This window comes from Lepidochelys olivacea (assembly GCF_965140295.1).
Source record: "Lepidochelys olivacea isolate rLepOli2 genome assembly, chromosome: 16".
Classification (NCBI taxonomy): Eukaryota; Metazoa; Chordata; order Testudines; family Cheloniidae; genus Lepidochelys; species Lepidochelys olivacea.
The window spans coordinates 21,747,199-21,764,321 of NC_140426.1; the positions used below are offsets into that span (position 1 = coordinate 21,747,199).

Below are 17,123 nucleotides of genomic sequence, written 5' to 3' on the forward strand. Positions count from 1 at the left end.
TACTCAGAGGGGTCATGCCAGATAATTTATGCCCCCAAATTAAAGTCCTCCTGTGATGGATCTTTATTTGCCTCTTCTATGGGGGTGGGGAGGGAGGGTGGGTGTGATTGGGAGGGCACAGACCTAATGGAGGCAGAATTAATTAAAAGCAGGGTGTGATGCGTATAGCTAGGTAATTCCCAAAAGATTCCAGCCAGTGGAGACTTGTTAGCTTGGAATGACTTGGATGCGTTACCCGCCTAATTTTTCTTTGTCTAATTCATGTAGAAGTTGTTGGCAGCAGTTGCTAAGTATGGAGAGCGTGACTGGTATAAAATTCGGACAGAGGTACCAGGAAGGAGTGATGCTCAATGCAGAGACAGGTCCGTATAGTGACTAAAGGAATCTTGCTTCCAAGTTCTCTCCTTTTGTAACAAAGATGCAACATTTTTAAAAAAAAAAAGGATTTTTACAATACGTGCACCTAGTTCCTCTACGCACCTTTCACAAATAAAAACCTTCAAAACCTATATTCTAAATAGAACAGGGGCCAGAAGGAATCTCAGCATATCCCCTCCCACATTTTCACTATTTGATTATTGTGTGCATGTCTATGAAAAGTCTAGTCAGTGACTCTTGTGATCTGTCACTGATGTGGGGAGTTAGAAGTGCTCAGCACCTTCCAGGATTAGGCCCTAAATTAGCAGTTGTGCTTGAAGTGTATCTAGTTTTGTGTTGCCTTTACTACTACTCAATTGAGAGTCCTGGGATCTTTGAGAACCAAGGACTTGCATTACCAGCAATGGCTCTGCAGTGTCAAGTATACAGGTATGTGGGACTACGTGGGGAAGGAAGGGGTCCACTGATTTTACTCTCCATTTAACTTTAGAAACATGTCTCAAGAAAGAGAACATTTAATCCCGTTAATCTTTTGTATCAAATATTTTAATTTTCTAGGTATTTAAATGCATTACACCATGACGTAAAGAAAGGCAGGTGGAGTTTAGATGAAGAAGAAAAGTTAATTGAACTGGTAGAGAAACATGGTGTGGGTAAGTTTTCACTGTGGCATGATCTTTAAGGGCTTGTAATGGTTTGAGCTGCCTCCCCCCCCCCCCCCCACCAATTTCATTAAAATCCTGCAGTTGATACTGGAGAGCTTTGCAATATGCATTTCTCAGTAAGAAGCAATCTTCCATGTATGGTATGGCCTGCATGTAGTGATCTCTGGAAGAGGGAGACTGTTTACCTAAAGAAGTCTTGAGTTGTTTCTGTGCAATATGCAGTCCTGGTTACAGAAACCCTCTGCTTGTGAAGTTGACCAGTAGAGGGGGAAGAATTCTATAAATGGGCTCCCCTGTGCATCATTCTCTTTCAGGATAAGATCTTATGGCACTACAGAAGCTTTGGGCAGGCAGCTATACACTTTCCTCTTCTAATAGTAATTACTGGAAGGGAATCTTCTTTCCTGCTTCTAACACCAGCTACAAGTGTATAGCAAAGAGAGGTTGAGTTGGAGCACAGGTCTGGGAACTAGGGATTCCTCTAGTTTTGGTCCAGCTCTGAAACTGACTCTTCGTGGCTTTGGACAAGAAATTACATAACATTTGTATAGCACTTTTCATTTGGCTCACATCCAGTCTTGTGTTCCTAAAGCTCGTGCTTCAGGGCTTTAGCTGGCCACCTGCAGGGGTCAGGAAGGGATTTTTCCCCATCTCCCCACAATGTAACTAGGATTTTTTGTGGTCTCCTTCCTCTGAAGCATCAGGGATGGCGACTGCAGGAGGTGAGACATGGATAGGGGGTAGGCCATGGTCCTGAGGTGGCACCAAGCATTCTGTTTCTCTCAGGTGCTTGGCTGCCTGGCTCTTGCTCACATGCTCAGGGTCTAACTGATCACCATATGTGGGATCGGGAAGGAATTTCCCCCCAGATCACATTGACAGTGACCTTGTTTGTTTTTTTTCTGGCTTCCTCTGCAGTGTATAGGTTGTTCCTGGAGAGTTTTTTGAATTAGCAAACTACTCACTCACTAATCACTCGCCAGGATTATCTGGGTATATCTCCTTTCCTTCTCATTGTGAGGGCCCCGGGTGCCTCTGTCCCTCCTATTCTCTGCCTGTGGCACAAAATGGTTTAGTCTCCTGTGAGCTGTAATGCTTTGGTCTAATTTTGGTGGCTGGATTTAGTGTGTGGGTGGCTGGGTGGTGGTGGTTGCCTATGATAGACAGGATAACAGACTAGATGATCTGGTGGTCCCTCCTGACCTTAAACTCTGTGTGAAAAGCACTTCCTTTAAAAATCACACTGCTTTCTGAATGTTGACCTACTCTTGACGCAGGTAACTCCTCAGATTACTGGAACTGAAAGAGATTAGAGAGAGGAACAGTCACCCACTTTTCTAGTTTATGTACTTTGCACATTTCACAGCACTTTGCGTATTGTCCATTTCAGCTTCCCTGTGTAGCTGGTCAGTTTCCTCTATCAGGGCCTTTCACAGAGAGGCATGGGAGAGAGAGAGAACTTTTTAAAAGTAATACAATGTGATCATAAAGCCACAAAAAACTGGCTGGGAGCTCAGGGCAGGTGTAGGATCTGAAACTAGTTGGAATTTTTCTTAAATTGACCAGACTTCAAACTGACATCCCTCTTTTTTTAATCCTTGTGTAACCCCTGTCTGGTAGGCTGTATTCTACATGTTGCTGTGAAGGAAGTTGAGGCGCAGAGGATCAGATTCAGGAACGCACATAAGCATGTGTTTAAGTCCCCTTGACGTCACTGCTTAAAGTTAAGCATGTTCTTGTCTGACTTCCTGAACTGGTACCAGAGGTTTTGACTTGCCTAAGGTCAGCCAGCACATCTGTAGCAGACCTAGACACAGAAGCTAGATCAGTGTCCAGATATAATGATTTAATGACCTATAACCTCTTCAGAATTAGCATTTTGAGGGATACTCTGATGCCTGATTTTTCTTAAAAGAATTACTATTCAGTGAAAAAAATCTTAAATAAAAATCTTCCTGAACAGTATAAATCCAATATTATCTGGAGGCTAATCTGGTGAGAGGGGGACTTGCTTTCCTTAATTTAAGATATTAACATGGCCCAACTATTTATCTCCTTAGGTCACTGGACCAAAATAGCTTCTGAATTACCACACAGAACTGGCTCCCAGTGTCTAAGCAAATGGAAAGCCATGATTGGGGCTAAGGTATTGTAACTCTCTGATCTGGTGTAATGGGTTATGTTCCTTTTCCTTTGCAGTAATCAAATGACCTGTTTAGAAGTAGAACATCCTTCTATGCTGTAGACCCATCTTATTTAAGAAAAGACTGGGAAAAGTCAATCTGACTTGGGTCAGTGAGCATTCAGGACCCAGGTCCTAGGACCCTGTTAGTGGGGTGGGTTGGAGCCCGAGTCATACTGTGATTGGATCCTCACCCTGCCATCTTGAAGCATGGATGCAGCTCAAGCTGTGGACCTGAGTCAGAAAGTCGGTGTAGTCCAGTGTGGATGTGTTAGCACGGTCATGAGACCCAGGTCCAGAAATTGTAAGCCCAGGTTTACGATGCCATGTGGACACTCTCAAGCATGGGCTTGGAAACAGCAAGTCCACAAGCCTGGTTCCCACAGAAGTGGGATTACAGTGCAGTGTAGACACACCCTGTGGCCAGATCTTCAGTGGGGGCTGAACACACTTGCAAATAAGAAGAAATGGGGGAGACACACATCATTGGTGAATATTTGTCAGCTCTTATTTGTTGTGTGTGTGTGTGTGTGTGTTTTTAATGCCAAACAGAAAAAGTCTGGGCCAAGGAAACGCCTTCAGAAACGCAGGCGAGTGCGGAGACACAGTTCCAGCTCTTCAGAGAGCAGCAGCGAGGATTCAGAGCCAGAGCTAATGGATAGCTCTGAGGGCGAAATAGACTCTCCCTCAGGATTCAGGGGTACGGTGCCCGGCCTCGACCTGTGGATCCCGACGAGGACAGATCCGGCCAAGTGCTGGAAAGCCAAACACTTGATTCCCTCCCTCTACTGTTCCAAAAGTGCTCTTGTAAAGGGACAGTTAAAACGAATTCCAGCTACATCTTTTGGGGGAGGCAGGGACAGAGTCCCAACTGATTCAGCAGGGATAAGTACCATACTGAAAGGTATTGGGTGTCCACCTTCTACTGACATCAATTTGAAGGATCCAGAAGAACTGGTAAAGGAGGTGAGCATTGACTTCTACTTTAAAAAATTGTACTGTTGGGCTGTCAACTGAGCTCAGGCTGTGAAGCATTGATCAGGTCGGATGGGAGATGGCAAAGGCAAGTGGTGTGTGTGATTATGGCCTCTTTTTTTCTTCTCTGAATCAATACTGGACCGCTGCTTCTGTGTGTCATTAAGAAAGACCATCTTTTGGATGAAACGTAAAATCCAAGGCCTTTTTAGAATCCTCAAGGCCTCTGTAGCACTTCCTGTAAGAATAGGGTGTTAACCTCAAGGTCCTAGCCAAGTGCCAATGTCGTCAAATGCATTCTGCTTGTCAATTCCTTCTGCCATGACACTCTCTTCCTGCCCAAACTGTGGCTTCATGTGGCTGTCAAACAGTGGCCACGCGCCCCTCTTTCCCCCCGATGATGGTATTGCTGGGGCAAGGAAGAGCCCTCTGTGCACAGGGGTCTGTTAATATAAATTGTAGAGCATCTGGGGTTAAAAGCTAACAAACAAAAGTGTATATTGGCTGTGGGAGCCTCTGTTAATCTCAATGCAAATGAGGTATTTGCATAACTCAGGGGGAAAATGTAATGGTACTGTGTCTGGATCACACTCTTCGAGGTTGTTCTGGAAAATCAAATGATCAGGTATAGCATTGGCTTGATATTCAATCAGTTATACTGTTTGATTTGCCTGAACAACTTTGCCACACCCCAACAGGATGAGGTGCCTTTGGAAAGTTTTACCGAGAATGGCTTGTGGAGACTTTAATTACCCAGTTTTTCTGGGAAAAGTTTCAGGTTTGCTCCCCCCACTGTGAAGCCAGAAAAGCAGAACAGGTGGGTCAAAAGGGTCCTAAATTTCGGTTTCCTAATTTTTTTTTTCTTTTGTAACACACAAAGTTTCCTCTGAAGTATCTGCAAAGCAAACATTGCAGCACTGGGCTTGTGTGTGAGAGACAGAAAGTTAAACTGACAACAAATGAAAGTTGAGCTGGTTACTTTGAGAAAATGCAACAAATAGCAGAAATATTGAGTGTCTTGTGTCCTTCTGATGCAGATATCCAGCTGGCAGTATGCATTAGTTCTTCACAAGACTCTTAATCCTGTAAACTTTTGTTTTGGTTCATGCCTTAGATAAATTCATGGAGGATAGGTCCACTGATAGCTAATAGCCAAGATATTCAGGGATGCAACCCCATGCTCTGGGTGTCCCTAAACCTCTGACTGCAAGAAACTGGGACTAGATGATAGGAGATGGATCACTTGATAAATTGCCCTGCTCCATTCGCTCCCTCTGAAGCACCTGGCACTGGCCACTGTCAGAAGACAGGACACTGGGCTAGATGGACCATTGGTCTGATCCAGTATGGTCATTTTATGTTCTTACGGCTTTTGTATACTTTCCTCTAGGCATTCATAAGAGGAAAGCAAGTGTTAAAGGTTACCCTGGAAGATGTGAGGAGAGTGCTAAGAAATAATACCTATTCTCAGAGGAAATGCGTAAGTACCTTTTGTTTGGGTGTTCTGGCTTCCCTCTCTAATAGCACAGACAATCTGTTTGTAATTCCAGATGTTCTTCATGATACCCATACGATGGACTGAAGGGAGTAAAATTCCCAAAGCAACTTTAACCCCCATGCTCCTATTTCCTGTCTGAGCTCTCGTTAAAGGGCCAATGATGTGTGTGGATCTGAGACTGCCTCTAAAAGCGTACCTAACCAGGCTACGCATTTCAACAGTGCCAGGGCTTTAGGGACTGAGAGTTCCATGTGCTCTCCACTAAACCTAGTGCCTTGCACTTCTCATTTATATGTCCCGGTGGAAGGCTTCACTTTAGTGCGCACATGATCAGCCGAGTTTGTTTTTTAATCCTCCGTGAATGACCAAACACACAAGTGTTTCAACTGGTGGTTTATCCAGTGTGATATGCCACAGGGAGCAGCGTTTGAACCTCAATTGTGTAGATAAGCAGATAGGTAGCTAATGTGCAATTAACAAGGGAGGCAAAACAAACAGTCTAATTGGTCAGCTTCTTACAACCTATGCCCTTTCCCCATCTACACTCAAATAGTGGAGTGCCCTGTAACTAATAATATTGGCATCCCTAAAGATGTGGTTATGAACCCACATTGATGCTCTTCATGAAGAGATAGTGAAGAGGAAACAGAAGGATAACAGTACTCTCAATTCCTAACCTAAACAATCTTATGGCTCTGCTATAATCATTTAATGTTGGTGGTCTGACCTATAACCCCCTCAACCCCCCCCTGTAAGAAATCCAGGGTGTATATGCTTTCTTCTAACCTGCAGCCTTTATTTTAACACACAGTAAGTGTTTGACCCCAGTGGCTGGTAAAATGGAATAAAAACCCACTGGAGCAGATCCTCCACTGGCATACATTGGCATCGTTCCATAGAATTCCATGGAGCTCTGCTAATTTACAGCAGCCGGTTTGGATTTTTGTGAGTTTATATCTTTGTTCTGCCACATACAGGAAGATGGGCTACGGAAGCCTTGTGTCCCCTCTTCAGCAGTGGTTTCTGGAGTGACACCAGGCACATCAGTCGGCCAGGTGCTGCAGGGATTACAGAACACAATGGAGAAACAGTACCGTCGCCAGAGAGAGCAATTCCAAAGAAAGAAGCTGGAGAGGAGGCTCCTGATGGCAGTGACTCCGTGGGTGGGCAATGTCCTACTGCCTTGTGCCTTTAGAGCCGAGAGGGTGGCGTCCCGTCAAACAAAAGGTACCGTTGACCCATCAGGTTTCTAAGTGTTGTCCTCCTCTCCTTCCCCCCCCCCACCTTTCATAAGCATGGTACCAGACTCTTAAACACGGCTCCAGGATTGTGCCTTAGGACACAGCACCTTTCATCTCAGGATCTCAAAGCACCTTTGACCACCTCAGGTGTAAGGTAAGTGGCATTACCTCTTACCATTTACAGCACAGGTACCAGAGACCCCAGAGAGGGGAAGTGGGTAGCCCCATGTCACACAGCAAGATGGCAGCAGAATTGGCAGTAGGACCCAGGAGTCATATTCCTAGTCTCCTGTCCTAACCACTGGACCACACGCTTCCTGTGTAGGTTAGATTTTATTGAAGCAGTACTTTTTCCTATCCACAAGTCACTGTTAATCAAGAGGCAGGGAATTATGCTCATATATTTACTCAAAATATATGGTCATTCTGAGATAAAGTATTAACAGAGGGGATTCTCTTTTGCCAGTCTGTTTATAAGAGCAGGGTGAGTTGCAAGTGTCGTTATTCAGCTTCTCAAATGTTGATATTGGAGGGGTGCTGCTCATAACCCTCCACAGACCTATGTGAATGTCCACTTAACATTTTTATTTTTTACATTGGACTCCTTTTTTTCCAGCTCTTGTTATTCAAGAACAGCTTCAGACAGTCACGCTGGGCAGCACTCCAGTGTTCGCACTCTTCATTCAGGTGGGCACTGCTGCATTAACTGGACTCCAGAATTTTAACAGTTATTTTTATACTTGTAGTTGATAGATATTTAACATCCATGACTGGCACCCCATTTTGCTCTTGAATGGTTATGTCTCACTGTATTTATATGGCCCATGTATAGAAGCCATGATTGTAAATTCAGCTTTTAAAAAAAAAAAAAAAATCTTGCAATAAAAAGAATCAACTACTACCTAGCTTCTTTCCAGTGGCAAGAAAAAGACCCTGAGATGCTTCAAATGAAACGTCTCCTGTTTGCAGGGTGCCGTTCCCTCCACCCCCAGAATGCCTCTCTTCCAAGCTTAACTTTAACATAAGATTTTTGTCTCCTTGTAGCTCTTCCAGATTGACACTAGTGGCTGCATGAAGGTTATTCGTGAGAGGAAGATGAGGCAGTCGAACCTCATCAAGGCCATGGCTGGGAATGCAAGGAGACTTCAGCAGGTACTGTATGTGGTGTTTCAAACCCTGTCCCATCGTGCAGGCCTCAAGGGGATGCCTGGGTGGAAATAATCGACTGCTTGTGTCAAGGGAAGCTGTACGTATTCTGTTTGTCAGCTGCTGCTTTGTACTTTTCACAGAGGAGAGACCAAAACCAACGTTAATGTAGCTCAGTGGATAGAGCCCCGAACTGGGCAGTTGGAGACCTGGGTTCAGTTTCCAGTTCTGCCACTACCTCTTGGTGACCATAGTCTAGTCACTTAACCTCTGTTTTCCTCAGCTATAAAATGAGGTTAATAAAAGTCACTTACCTATGTAAAGCTCTGTGAGATCTACTAGTGAAATGCTGTATTAGAAGAGGAAGTGGCTGTTGTGAATTTGTAATTACAACTGGCAAAATGGCTTGTCTAGACAGTCGAAGCTTGAATACCTTATGCTCGCTGGGTCTGCTGATAATGATTCTCTTTTCAAAAGCTGGTGGTAGGCTCTCCCACACATCCCCTCCATACCCTATGTGCAGGCAGTGAAACACTTATTTATCTGTATTGCAGTAGTGTCTGGGAGGTAATGGGGAAATAGTGAAGATGTCTTTGCTGTTGGTGTTCACAATAATGAAAGGGTCAGCTGGACCCTTGCCTTCATGAGCTGATGCTCTGTGGCTGAATGATTCAAGTGTTGCCAGCTGGCTCCAAGAACAACATCATCTACCAAAGAGGATTGTTTGTGTCTCTCTTACCAGAAGTTCTGACTACTGTTCTAGGCCAAGTCCTGTGGACCTGCTGCTCAAACTCTCCAAAAGAGGCATGTGGTGTCAGTAGGAGGGAAGATAAGAGAAATCAGACATGCACAACTCCACTGACATCATTAGTTTTGTTGGGGTCCACTTCTGACATATATTTTCTGTGTCCTGAGGATATTTTCCTGCGATGCACCAATGCATAGCTGCCAGAATCATGTTTTCCTGCAGGAGTAAAAGCTCTCCCAGAAACATCTGGAGAAATGATATATCCACAATATGAGTCCCCTCTACTTCAGTGCCATGTCTCTGATCTCTAGATATCCCAAGAACATAATTCATGTCTGTTTTTGTTTTTTGCAGCCCTCCTGCAGTTCCAAGAACTCTTCAGGTACCTACCCAAACACTTCCATTTATTTTCACAATGTACAGGGACTTGTGCTTAGTTAATCCTGGTTAATATAACTCTCCATCTAATCTGATAAAAGCCTCAAGAGCAAAATCACTTTAAATTTTACTCTCTGGTAGCTTTTAAGCTGGTTGTATTTGATCATTCAATTACTGGCCATACAAAGATGCCACTTAATAAAGAAGGCCAAAGATTCTGGAGGGACAGGGTGACCAACAATACTGTGACATCATCTCTGGGCATTAGCACGGTAATACTGTTGAAGGCTAGGTGTTCTGGCAGAGCACCTGGGCACGGTCTAATACTGAATGCTGCTGTTATGTTGACCTGATTGAGTGGGTGTTCGCTTCAATGGTATATAATACTGCCAGTAAGCACCGCCCATGACTCCTGGGACGATAGTTACATTCACTCCTCATTACTGGGGTTCAAGTATGTCACTCCTTTTTTTTTTTTTTTGAGGCCCTCAGAACAGGGCTGATTCGATCCATTTTGCTGTCATAGCATCCCCCGGAGCTCCCTTTTAGCATGAATGGTAGTTGTGTGTTGCTTACCCTATGGTTTAATAGCTAGAGAGTGACTTTGAAAGCATTGCTAAAATCTCTTCTTTCTGCAGGCTTGCCAGTACAGTCCCGCTCCCAGAAGGCCGCAGGAAAGGGAAGAGCCAGGAGGCCCATCGCCTTAAAAGCAAAGGAGAACCCTGCAGCTGTTTCGGCGGGTGTCCCTGCTCTTCCCACTCCCAGGCAAAAGCCTAAAACAGTCTCAGAATTACTGAGGGAGAAAAGGCTGCGGGAGTCCAGGGCTAAGAAAGCTTTGCAGAGAACAGTGATTCTTGCCCCCCAGGTGTTGGTTTCGCCCTCTGTGATAATCCAGCACCCTGTGCAGCAGGTAATTCCTGCCCCACAAAGAGGAAGTGAGCCTCCGACAGCTGGGCTGGCAGGTAGCAGGAATGCTCAGGCAGCATGTGCACCAGTGCCCCTACCTGCATTTACTCCTGTTGTGGCTCCTGTCCCCTCTCCCAAACCTGTCGGAAGCCATTCATCTCCAGTCCCAGACTCTGCAGAGAGCGTTTGCTCCTCCGAGAGGAGAGCAAAATCCAAGAGAGAGCTCAATGAGGCAGCTTTGGGAGATGTGTCCAAAGGCGAGGCTTCTCAGGACAGACCTATGGGTGCAGGGGAGAATGGCCTGTCCCAGGGGTGCAAGAAAGCTCCAGCATTTGGTGGCAGCTCAGCACCTGTAGTCTTGCAAAACCATGCCTTTGTGCCGCATCAGATTGCATTGATGCCATCTTCAGCCATTTCTCTGAACCCTGCCGCCATGAAGTCAGGCCCCAAGGAAACCTCTCCCTCCACATCCATGACTTGTGCCCCAGCCCTGGTCAGATCACAGCAGAACGCTATCAATCTGTTGCCTGCTATCCTAGCTCCCCAGAGGGGGTCTCACGTGGTTCCCAAGAACATCATGCCCATCACCTGGGTGGTAACACCACAGGGTTTGATCCCCACCTCTGTACAAGCATTGGTGAGTGTTCACAGCCAAGGGAAGCAGCCCGCAGCTGGGATTATAGGCAGTGCTGCCAAAAATCAGAGTCGGACTGGAGAGACCTCTGCCCCAAGAGTGCCGCTGATGCCAGTCGAAGCAAGTCACCCTTCCATCAGGTGCACAGGTGCACAAGTGCTGAGCCCACAGTTAGCGGAAGGGGCACCCTCAGGGAAGACTGTTTGCTTAAACCCTTCCACTCGTCCCTCATCCATAACCTCCTTGGACCCTGGGCACAGCTCACCCAGCGTGACTCCTCCAGCTCCTGCCTCTTTAAACAGCCTCTCGAGGATATCCAACTCCTCTGGAGAGAGGAGTGCAAGTCCAATGAGCCTTCCAGATGAAGGAGCAGCTCTGCACCCCAGCCCTGTGTTGTTGCCCCAAGTGAAGCCTCCTGCAAGCACTCCGTGGGCTGACCAGCTCTGCTTGCCAAGTCTCCCTGGCACAGGTGAGAGCAATAACTGCAATATGCTCACCGGGGTTGCCTCCAATCCAAAAGTCCTGCTGGAAGGGAGCCTGGTGCAAAGGCCGGATCGGCTTCTGGCCTGTAACAACATAGTAGAGAACTCGGACTCTCCTGGTACACAGGTAACAAGGAACAGGCCGATCTTCCCAAAGCCACAGAGCACCCCAAACGTGGACAACCCCCCTGGATTGCCCACACCCAATGCCGAAAAGAACCTCCTGGACGTCAGCCTTCTCTCCCTTGAGGATGAGGCTTTGGTGAAGGAGTGGCTGAGAGGGAAGCGGGGCATCCCGGTGGCCCCATTGGAAACCAGCTTGGCTTACTTTCCACCTTTCTTGTGCAACTTGAAAACGCTCTCCAGGCTGCTTCTGCAGAAGAAGACGCTGGAGCAGCGTGTGTCGTGCCTCAGGACCTCTGAGGAGCGCAGGGATGGGGGTGCAGGGGCTGATCTGCCTGCTGTCCGACAGCTGGTGTGGCAGAAACTTGGTGATAACCCTGCCTATCTCCTGTTAAAAGCCAGGTTTTTAGCAGCATTTACTCTCCCAGCTGTCCTAGCAACTCTGCCTCCTCCCACAGTGACTACAACTCTCTCCAGTAGCTGGCAGCAGAGTTCAGAGAGTGACGAAGAGGAGTCCCCTACTGATAAGGAACTGATGGAGGCAGAAAGCTGTGGGAAAGAACCAGCCAAAGTACCTTTGGATAGCACAGCTGGCATTGTCCCCGGGAGTGAGGATGCTGACATCACCCATCAGGTAAAGTCAAAGCATTGAATTGGAGTTAATAACAAAACTTCCATTGGATTTGGTGAGGCTAGGATTTGGCTCGTAACTAACGTTTTTTTCCTTTTTGAATAAGCATGGATTTATGTGTTGAAAACTAGGAGAAAGTTTCCCTATTTCACACAATGCCTAGCCAAGTCGGATGACTTCCCCAGCCTCCCCTAATAAAGATCAAGCTCCCATGCAACATGTTAGAGCTGGATTACGCACCACTCTTTTCCACCCATGCCAAAGCCCTCTTCCCCGGAGCACCCAGTCAGTAGGTACAGCATAGTCAGTGCAGTGTCTCTGGGCCTGTTAAATAGGAAGCTCAGGTTAGTTTACAGTACCCGCAGATTTTCACGGGGCTGCAGGTGTAAACCCAGAGCTGCTTTGTAGAATGTTGTCAGGGGGAATCTGGAGAATTTGGTTAGGGCTTTTGGAAGCCATGACGGCACAGAAGTTGGTTTTGTTTCGCAATAGTGCATTTCTTGGTTGCGATCTCTTTATATCTTCCAGTCCCTTAAATTCTCTTTATAGTGTTAAAACACAAATGATCCTCTAACTTCTAACCCTGTTTCTTGACCTATTCTCAAAGCTCCTGTTTACAGAATTGGTGGTGTTTCCCATAAAACTCCTCCTTTAGGCTTGTGCTGGTGGATACTACAGTAGGGCAAAGCAGAAAGGATGCTTAGGGAAGACCTGTAGTTGTTTACCTCTCCCAGGAAAGCTTGGGTTAGCAGGTTTGGGTGTGTCTGAGATTTCCTTACATCCTGGAGATGCAAAGACCACTGTGTTACCTATCCACAATGTAAGGGGAAGAGCACCTGTGTCCCCATGTAGAATGTGAGGTCCCTATTCCACAGTGACATATGTAACTAGACTATGGTTTTCCAAGTGCTTGTATGCCTGTCTGATGGAAGGGGTTTTGAGGGGGAGAGAAATTCCTGCTGAAGCTCCGTAACACTGAGGCATAGTCACTGTCCACCCCTTCGTTCTCGGGCCCTCCTGTTCCTCATTCATTTGTTCCTATGTTGCTACCAGCGGTCCCTTCCTAGAAGTGCTATCAAAGATGCCCTCTCCCCCAGTATGACCAATGATGCTCTCTTCATGGAGCTGGCAGTTTGAAGGGTGTTAGAATAATGCCGGCTTCACCCCTTCTCCTCAGGGAAGAACCTGCAGCTAGGCTTGCCCCCCTGCGTCAGCCCCACAAGCTCAGATACAGGGGTGCTAAGCACAGGGAGTCATACCCAGCAGGAGCTCCCAAATTGCTCTAGGTGTGGGCGAAGACTTGCAGGTCCTGCTACACATCCACCTTCATCCAGTCAGAGTGACTTCTTTTCAGCAGCAGGGGGGCTGTTGGGGAGAAGTCAGACTAGATTCCCTTTACCTACTAGAACGTGCGCGCGGTCCAGGTGGCTGCACCGGGGTGGGGAAGAGTTTTTCACTTTGAGAGACTCTGGAGCCCCTTGTTCAGCAGGGCCCCGGCCTGACCCCCAGCAGCAGTGGCAAAAGCATCATGTGTGGGAGGAGGAATCGTTCCCACGCAGCCAGGCAGAGGCTGTGAGCCAGGGAGCTGCTGTAAAAGCAAGGCTCCAGCTTGAACCCTCGCAGTATCACTGTCCCCAGGAGGAAACACCCAAGCATTGGCTAGATGTATTTTTACTGCACTCTGTATGTAGTATTCCTCACTGTTGGAGGACACATACTGTCTGGCACGTCTGTGTGATCGAGGGGAACAGGCATCGCTTTGTGCTTTTAATGATCTGGGAATAAAGGGAGTGCTATTTTCGTTCCATTTCCTCTCAGCCTTGCCAGAATCCCTGAATGATTTGTGGGGGGTGAGGGGGTTCTGGTCTTTCCTGCGGTCCCAAGTATCTTCCGCCTGCAGTCATGCCCTGTCACTGGTTATTTTGCAGAGTGCTGGAGCTGAAGTGCCCGCTGTGCAGTCCGTCTCAGGCTCCTGCGCTGACGTGGGTGAGGCCAGAGTTCTGCGAACCAGGAGAAGTGCTCGCTTCAGGAAGAGGAGGAGGCAGACGTGAGAGAAGCATGGGGAGAAATGTTAGTAACTCCGCTATGAAGCTGTTATTTCTAGCTTGAGGAGAGAGACCTGGAGAGACTCTTTTTTTGTGAGGCACACCTTAGAAATAGCCTGGGAATCATGACGCAAGGCCTACAGCAGTGGTTTGAAACAGGCCTGTCTTGCCTTCCCTGTGGGCATGCAGGTCTGAAGTCACTTGTTTAGCCGTGATCTGTAAAGACTGTAATTATAAGACATGCTACATTTATACAGTGCTTTAGAGACAAAGGCCCACTCACTGTCATATGGACTCAACAGCCCAGAGTCCTTGCAGTCCGTGGTAAGAATTGGTGATAATGCACTGCAACTGATAGTTTTGCACGATTGGTTGCTAAGATAAGACAAGTTTAACAACAAAAAAAGGATGACTGTTCAGGTGAGGAGGAGTGAGCTCTTGGGGAGAGGAATGTTTGAAGGATGCCTTTAAAGCTATTGACTCCTGCTGCAGAGCCTAAACATTGTCCCAGTGTCTTCTCTATACCCCGGCTGCTGTGTGCCCCTTGCTGATGGCCTTAGAGTTCTGGTGGTGGGGGTTCACTTTGGCTGCTTTGTCTGATGTCTGGCCGGCTCTGCAACAGTGGAGCAAAGATACTGTAGGTCCTACACTAGCAATGGCAGCTGTTTATTTTTAAATTCTCAGTGGCCAGACTGGTGGATTTTTAAATAGAGTGCAGAAGATGGGCTCCAGCAGGCAGTGTTTCTAACATGAGTAAGATCACCCACAAGCCACTACAGGGCAAAAGGAGTGTTGTTTAGCTCTCAGAGGATCTGGGGAGTCGGATTCTTTTTGTGTCTCTACCATAGAGACACTGCAGGGCAAGCGGTTTCCCTGCCTGTATTCACAGGGCTAACACCATACTGCACAGGTGTGCTGTGGTCTGATCATCGTAAAAAACACCACCAACTTTTGGTTGACAGGTACCGAATAAGTGCAAAGATTTTTTTTGTCTTGATCCCTCCTCAGTTCATGGAGTTGTTCTCGTTTCTTTTTGATTCTTTTCTTAAATGGCTTCAGAAACTGTCCTGTGACTAATGAGAGGTGAATGTGTCCTTATTACAGGAGTCTCTGAATGAAGCTTGCTTTCAGACGTGGCAATAGCAGCTGTTCCTTGCACTACCAACCAGTGACACTTCAAATAAACTGACTCCGCAGTCCTGGGGAAGAGAGGAAAATGGTTGCACTGTTTTTCCCAAGTCTGTATATTACTACAGTTCTCGTTTCAAACCACTAATTGGGAAAGTTAGAGACGGAAGTCTCTCTCTTTTTTTTTTTTTCTTCTTCCCCTCCCACCCACTTTGACACAGACTGATTCTGTTCTAACACGCTTACAATCTGGCAGCAGCACGGACAAAGGTGGGAGAAGACTATTGGAGACAGGCGTTAAAAATGAATGCTTGTTTGTTTTTTGTGTTGGAGCCTATTTATATAAATGTCTGTCCCCCAGTTCAGAACATGAGTCTCGGTCTATGTTTTTTAATGCTGTGGCAATGCTTGTGGTTGACAATTAACTGGTTCTGAGGCGACAGCACTGCTGAATGATCAGTGGATTTATTTTGTACCTCAGTGATTCTGACTGTTGGATTAAATATAAACGTTATATTTTTCTCATTTAAAAAGATTTAGGCATGTTCTTTCTGGCCACGCAAACAGGAAAGGTTTCATTTGAATATGCTTTCCCGTAACTGTTTGGTCTTTGACAACGAGAAAGGTGATGTTTGTTTCCTCACATAGAACCAAGGAGGGAGTGGGAATCGGCTGAGCTTGTGGTTAAAACACAGGACTTTGTCAGACAGGATCCCCTTCCTGTCTCTGCCGCAGATTGCAATGCAACCTTGGGCATGTCACTCTGTCTCTAGTTCCTCCATTAGCAAATCAGGGATTTCTGCCCCCAGGGAGTGCTGAGGTTAAATGAATTAAAGCTGGTAAAGTCGGAGTTCCATGGATGAAAGATGCTGGGAAAGAGCAAACGCTGCAGCGTGGCTCTAATTTCTCAGGAGCACGGCAGTGATTTCAGGGTGTAGCTATGCTATGAAGCATGGCCGTGCTGGCAATGCTTTGTCCCACCCTACGTGGGTGTGGTGCTTTCCAGGGTCGCTAAGTCCCAGTAGGCCAAGGTGCTATTCAAATGTTAAACCCGTATCATGCCCAGAGAAGGGAATTGCGGGTGAGTTGTCCCCCTCTCAAAGCGTGTGCAAGCCACCCTCCTGCATGAAATTCACCCCAGAGCAAAAGCTTTGCCATGAAACCCTGTGTACCACTTAACACACAGCTGTGAACATGAGGCTTAAGTGGGGCAAAGCACCTTATGCCCTGAAGTGAATGTGCCTTTGTGAATGCCGCTTAGGTAATGACACCTGCTGGGCTGATTGAGATGAGGTGCTGCACAGTGGCAGCTTGGCTAATCTCCGGTGATGGGGTCGAATCGTAATGCCTCCTACTTAATGGGTTAATTGGAATGTCATTGTTGACTTGGAGGGTTGTATGTGGGATGTGGACAGCAAGCTAGGACTAAGGTATGGAGCATTGGGAGAGAATAGAAATAGGGACCATACTCTGGAGCATCCCTATAATTCAAGGACACGCCTTTGGTCTACGTGGTACTCCACCAGATGGTGGGGCGGGAGAATTGGACTGATTCTGGAAGATGTCCTCAGGCTCCATTGCAGAGACGGTAAATGCATAGTGTGCACAGGTTCCATCCTGTTTGCTGGCACCAAAAGGGGGCTGCTTCAGGGAGGTCTCTCCAGTGGTTTGGCTTTAAAAGTAACCCCCCTCCCCTACTGTGCTACAAATATGCCCAATACCTGGATTCTGTTGTAATAGAGATTGGAGGATGCAAGAGTGGAGTTCCCAAAACCATTTTATAGAAAGAGCCAGAAACTTAGTTATTAAATGAAGAGAACTTGCTTAAGCTACAGCTCAGCCCTAGGCATCAGTCATGCTAGTGAGTCTTTTACCCATCTGTGTCTATTACACAGCTGAAGAAATGATCAATAAGCAAACTTTCACCTAGGAACCAAGTGAGGTCATCTGAAACTAGTGCAGC

General features: G+C 46.7%; 1 protein-coding gene across 4 annotated transcripts in view; it reads left to right on the plus strand.

Moving 5' to 3' along the window:
* The window catches only part of SNAPC4 (small nuclear RNA activating complex polypeptide 4), a 32,447-nt gene that overhangs the window by 13,717 nt on the left and 1,607 nt on the right, over positions 1–17,123 (plus strand). For 3 of the 4 annotated variants that reach the window (XM_084650418.1, XM_084650420.1, XM_084650421.1), the window contains 12 exons: positions 268–362; positions 937–1,031; positions 3,104–3,189; positions 3,778–4,191; positions 5,591–5,680; positions 6,676–6,925; positions 7,556–7,626; positions 7,984–8,091; positions 9,188–9,215; positions 9,850–11,990; positions 13,916–14,057; positions 15,137–15,528. In XM_084650418.1, the coding sequence (XP_084506544.1) occupies positions 268–362; positions 937–1,031; positions 3,104–3,189; positions 3,778–4,191; positions 5,591–5,680; positions 6,676–6,925; positions 7,556–7,626; positions 7,984–8,091; positions 9,188–9,215; positions 9,850–11,990; positions 13,916–14,038 (3,501 nt within the window). In that variant the 3' untranslated portion in view covers positions 14,039–14,057; positions 15,137–15,528. Of the gene's footprint in view, positions 1–267; positions 363–936; positions 1,032–3,103; positions 3,190–3,777; positions 4,192–5,590; positions 5,681–6,675; positions 6,926–7,555; positions 7,627–7,983; positions 8,092–9,187; positions 9,216–9,849; positions 11,991–13,915; positions 14,058–15,136; positions 15,529–17,123 lie in introns of those variants that run through there. The other variant, XM_084650419.1, reaches the window with a different exon arrangement.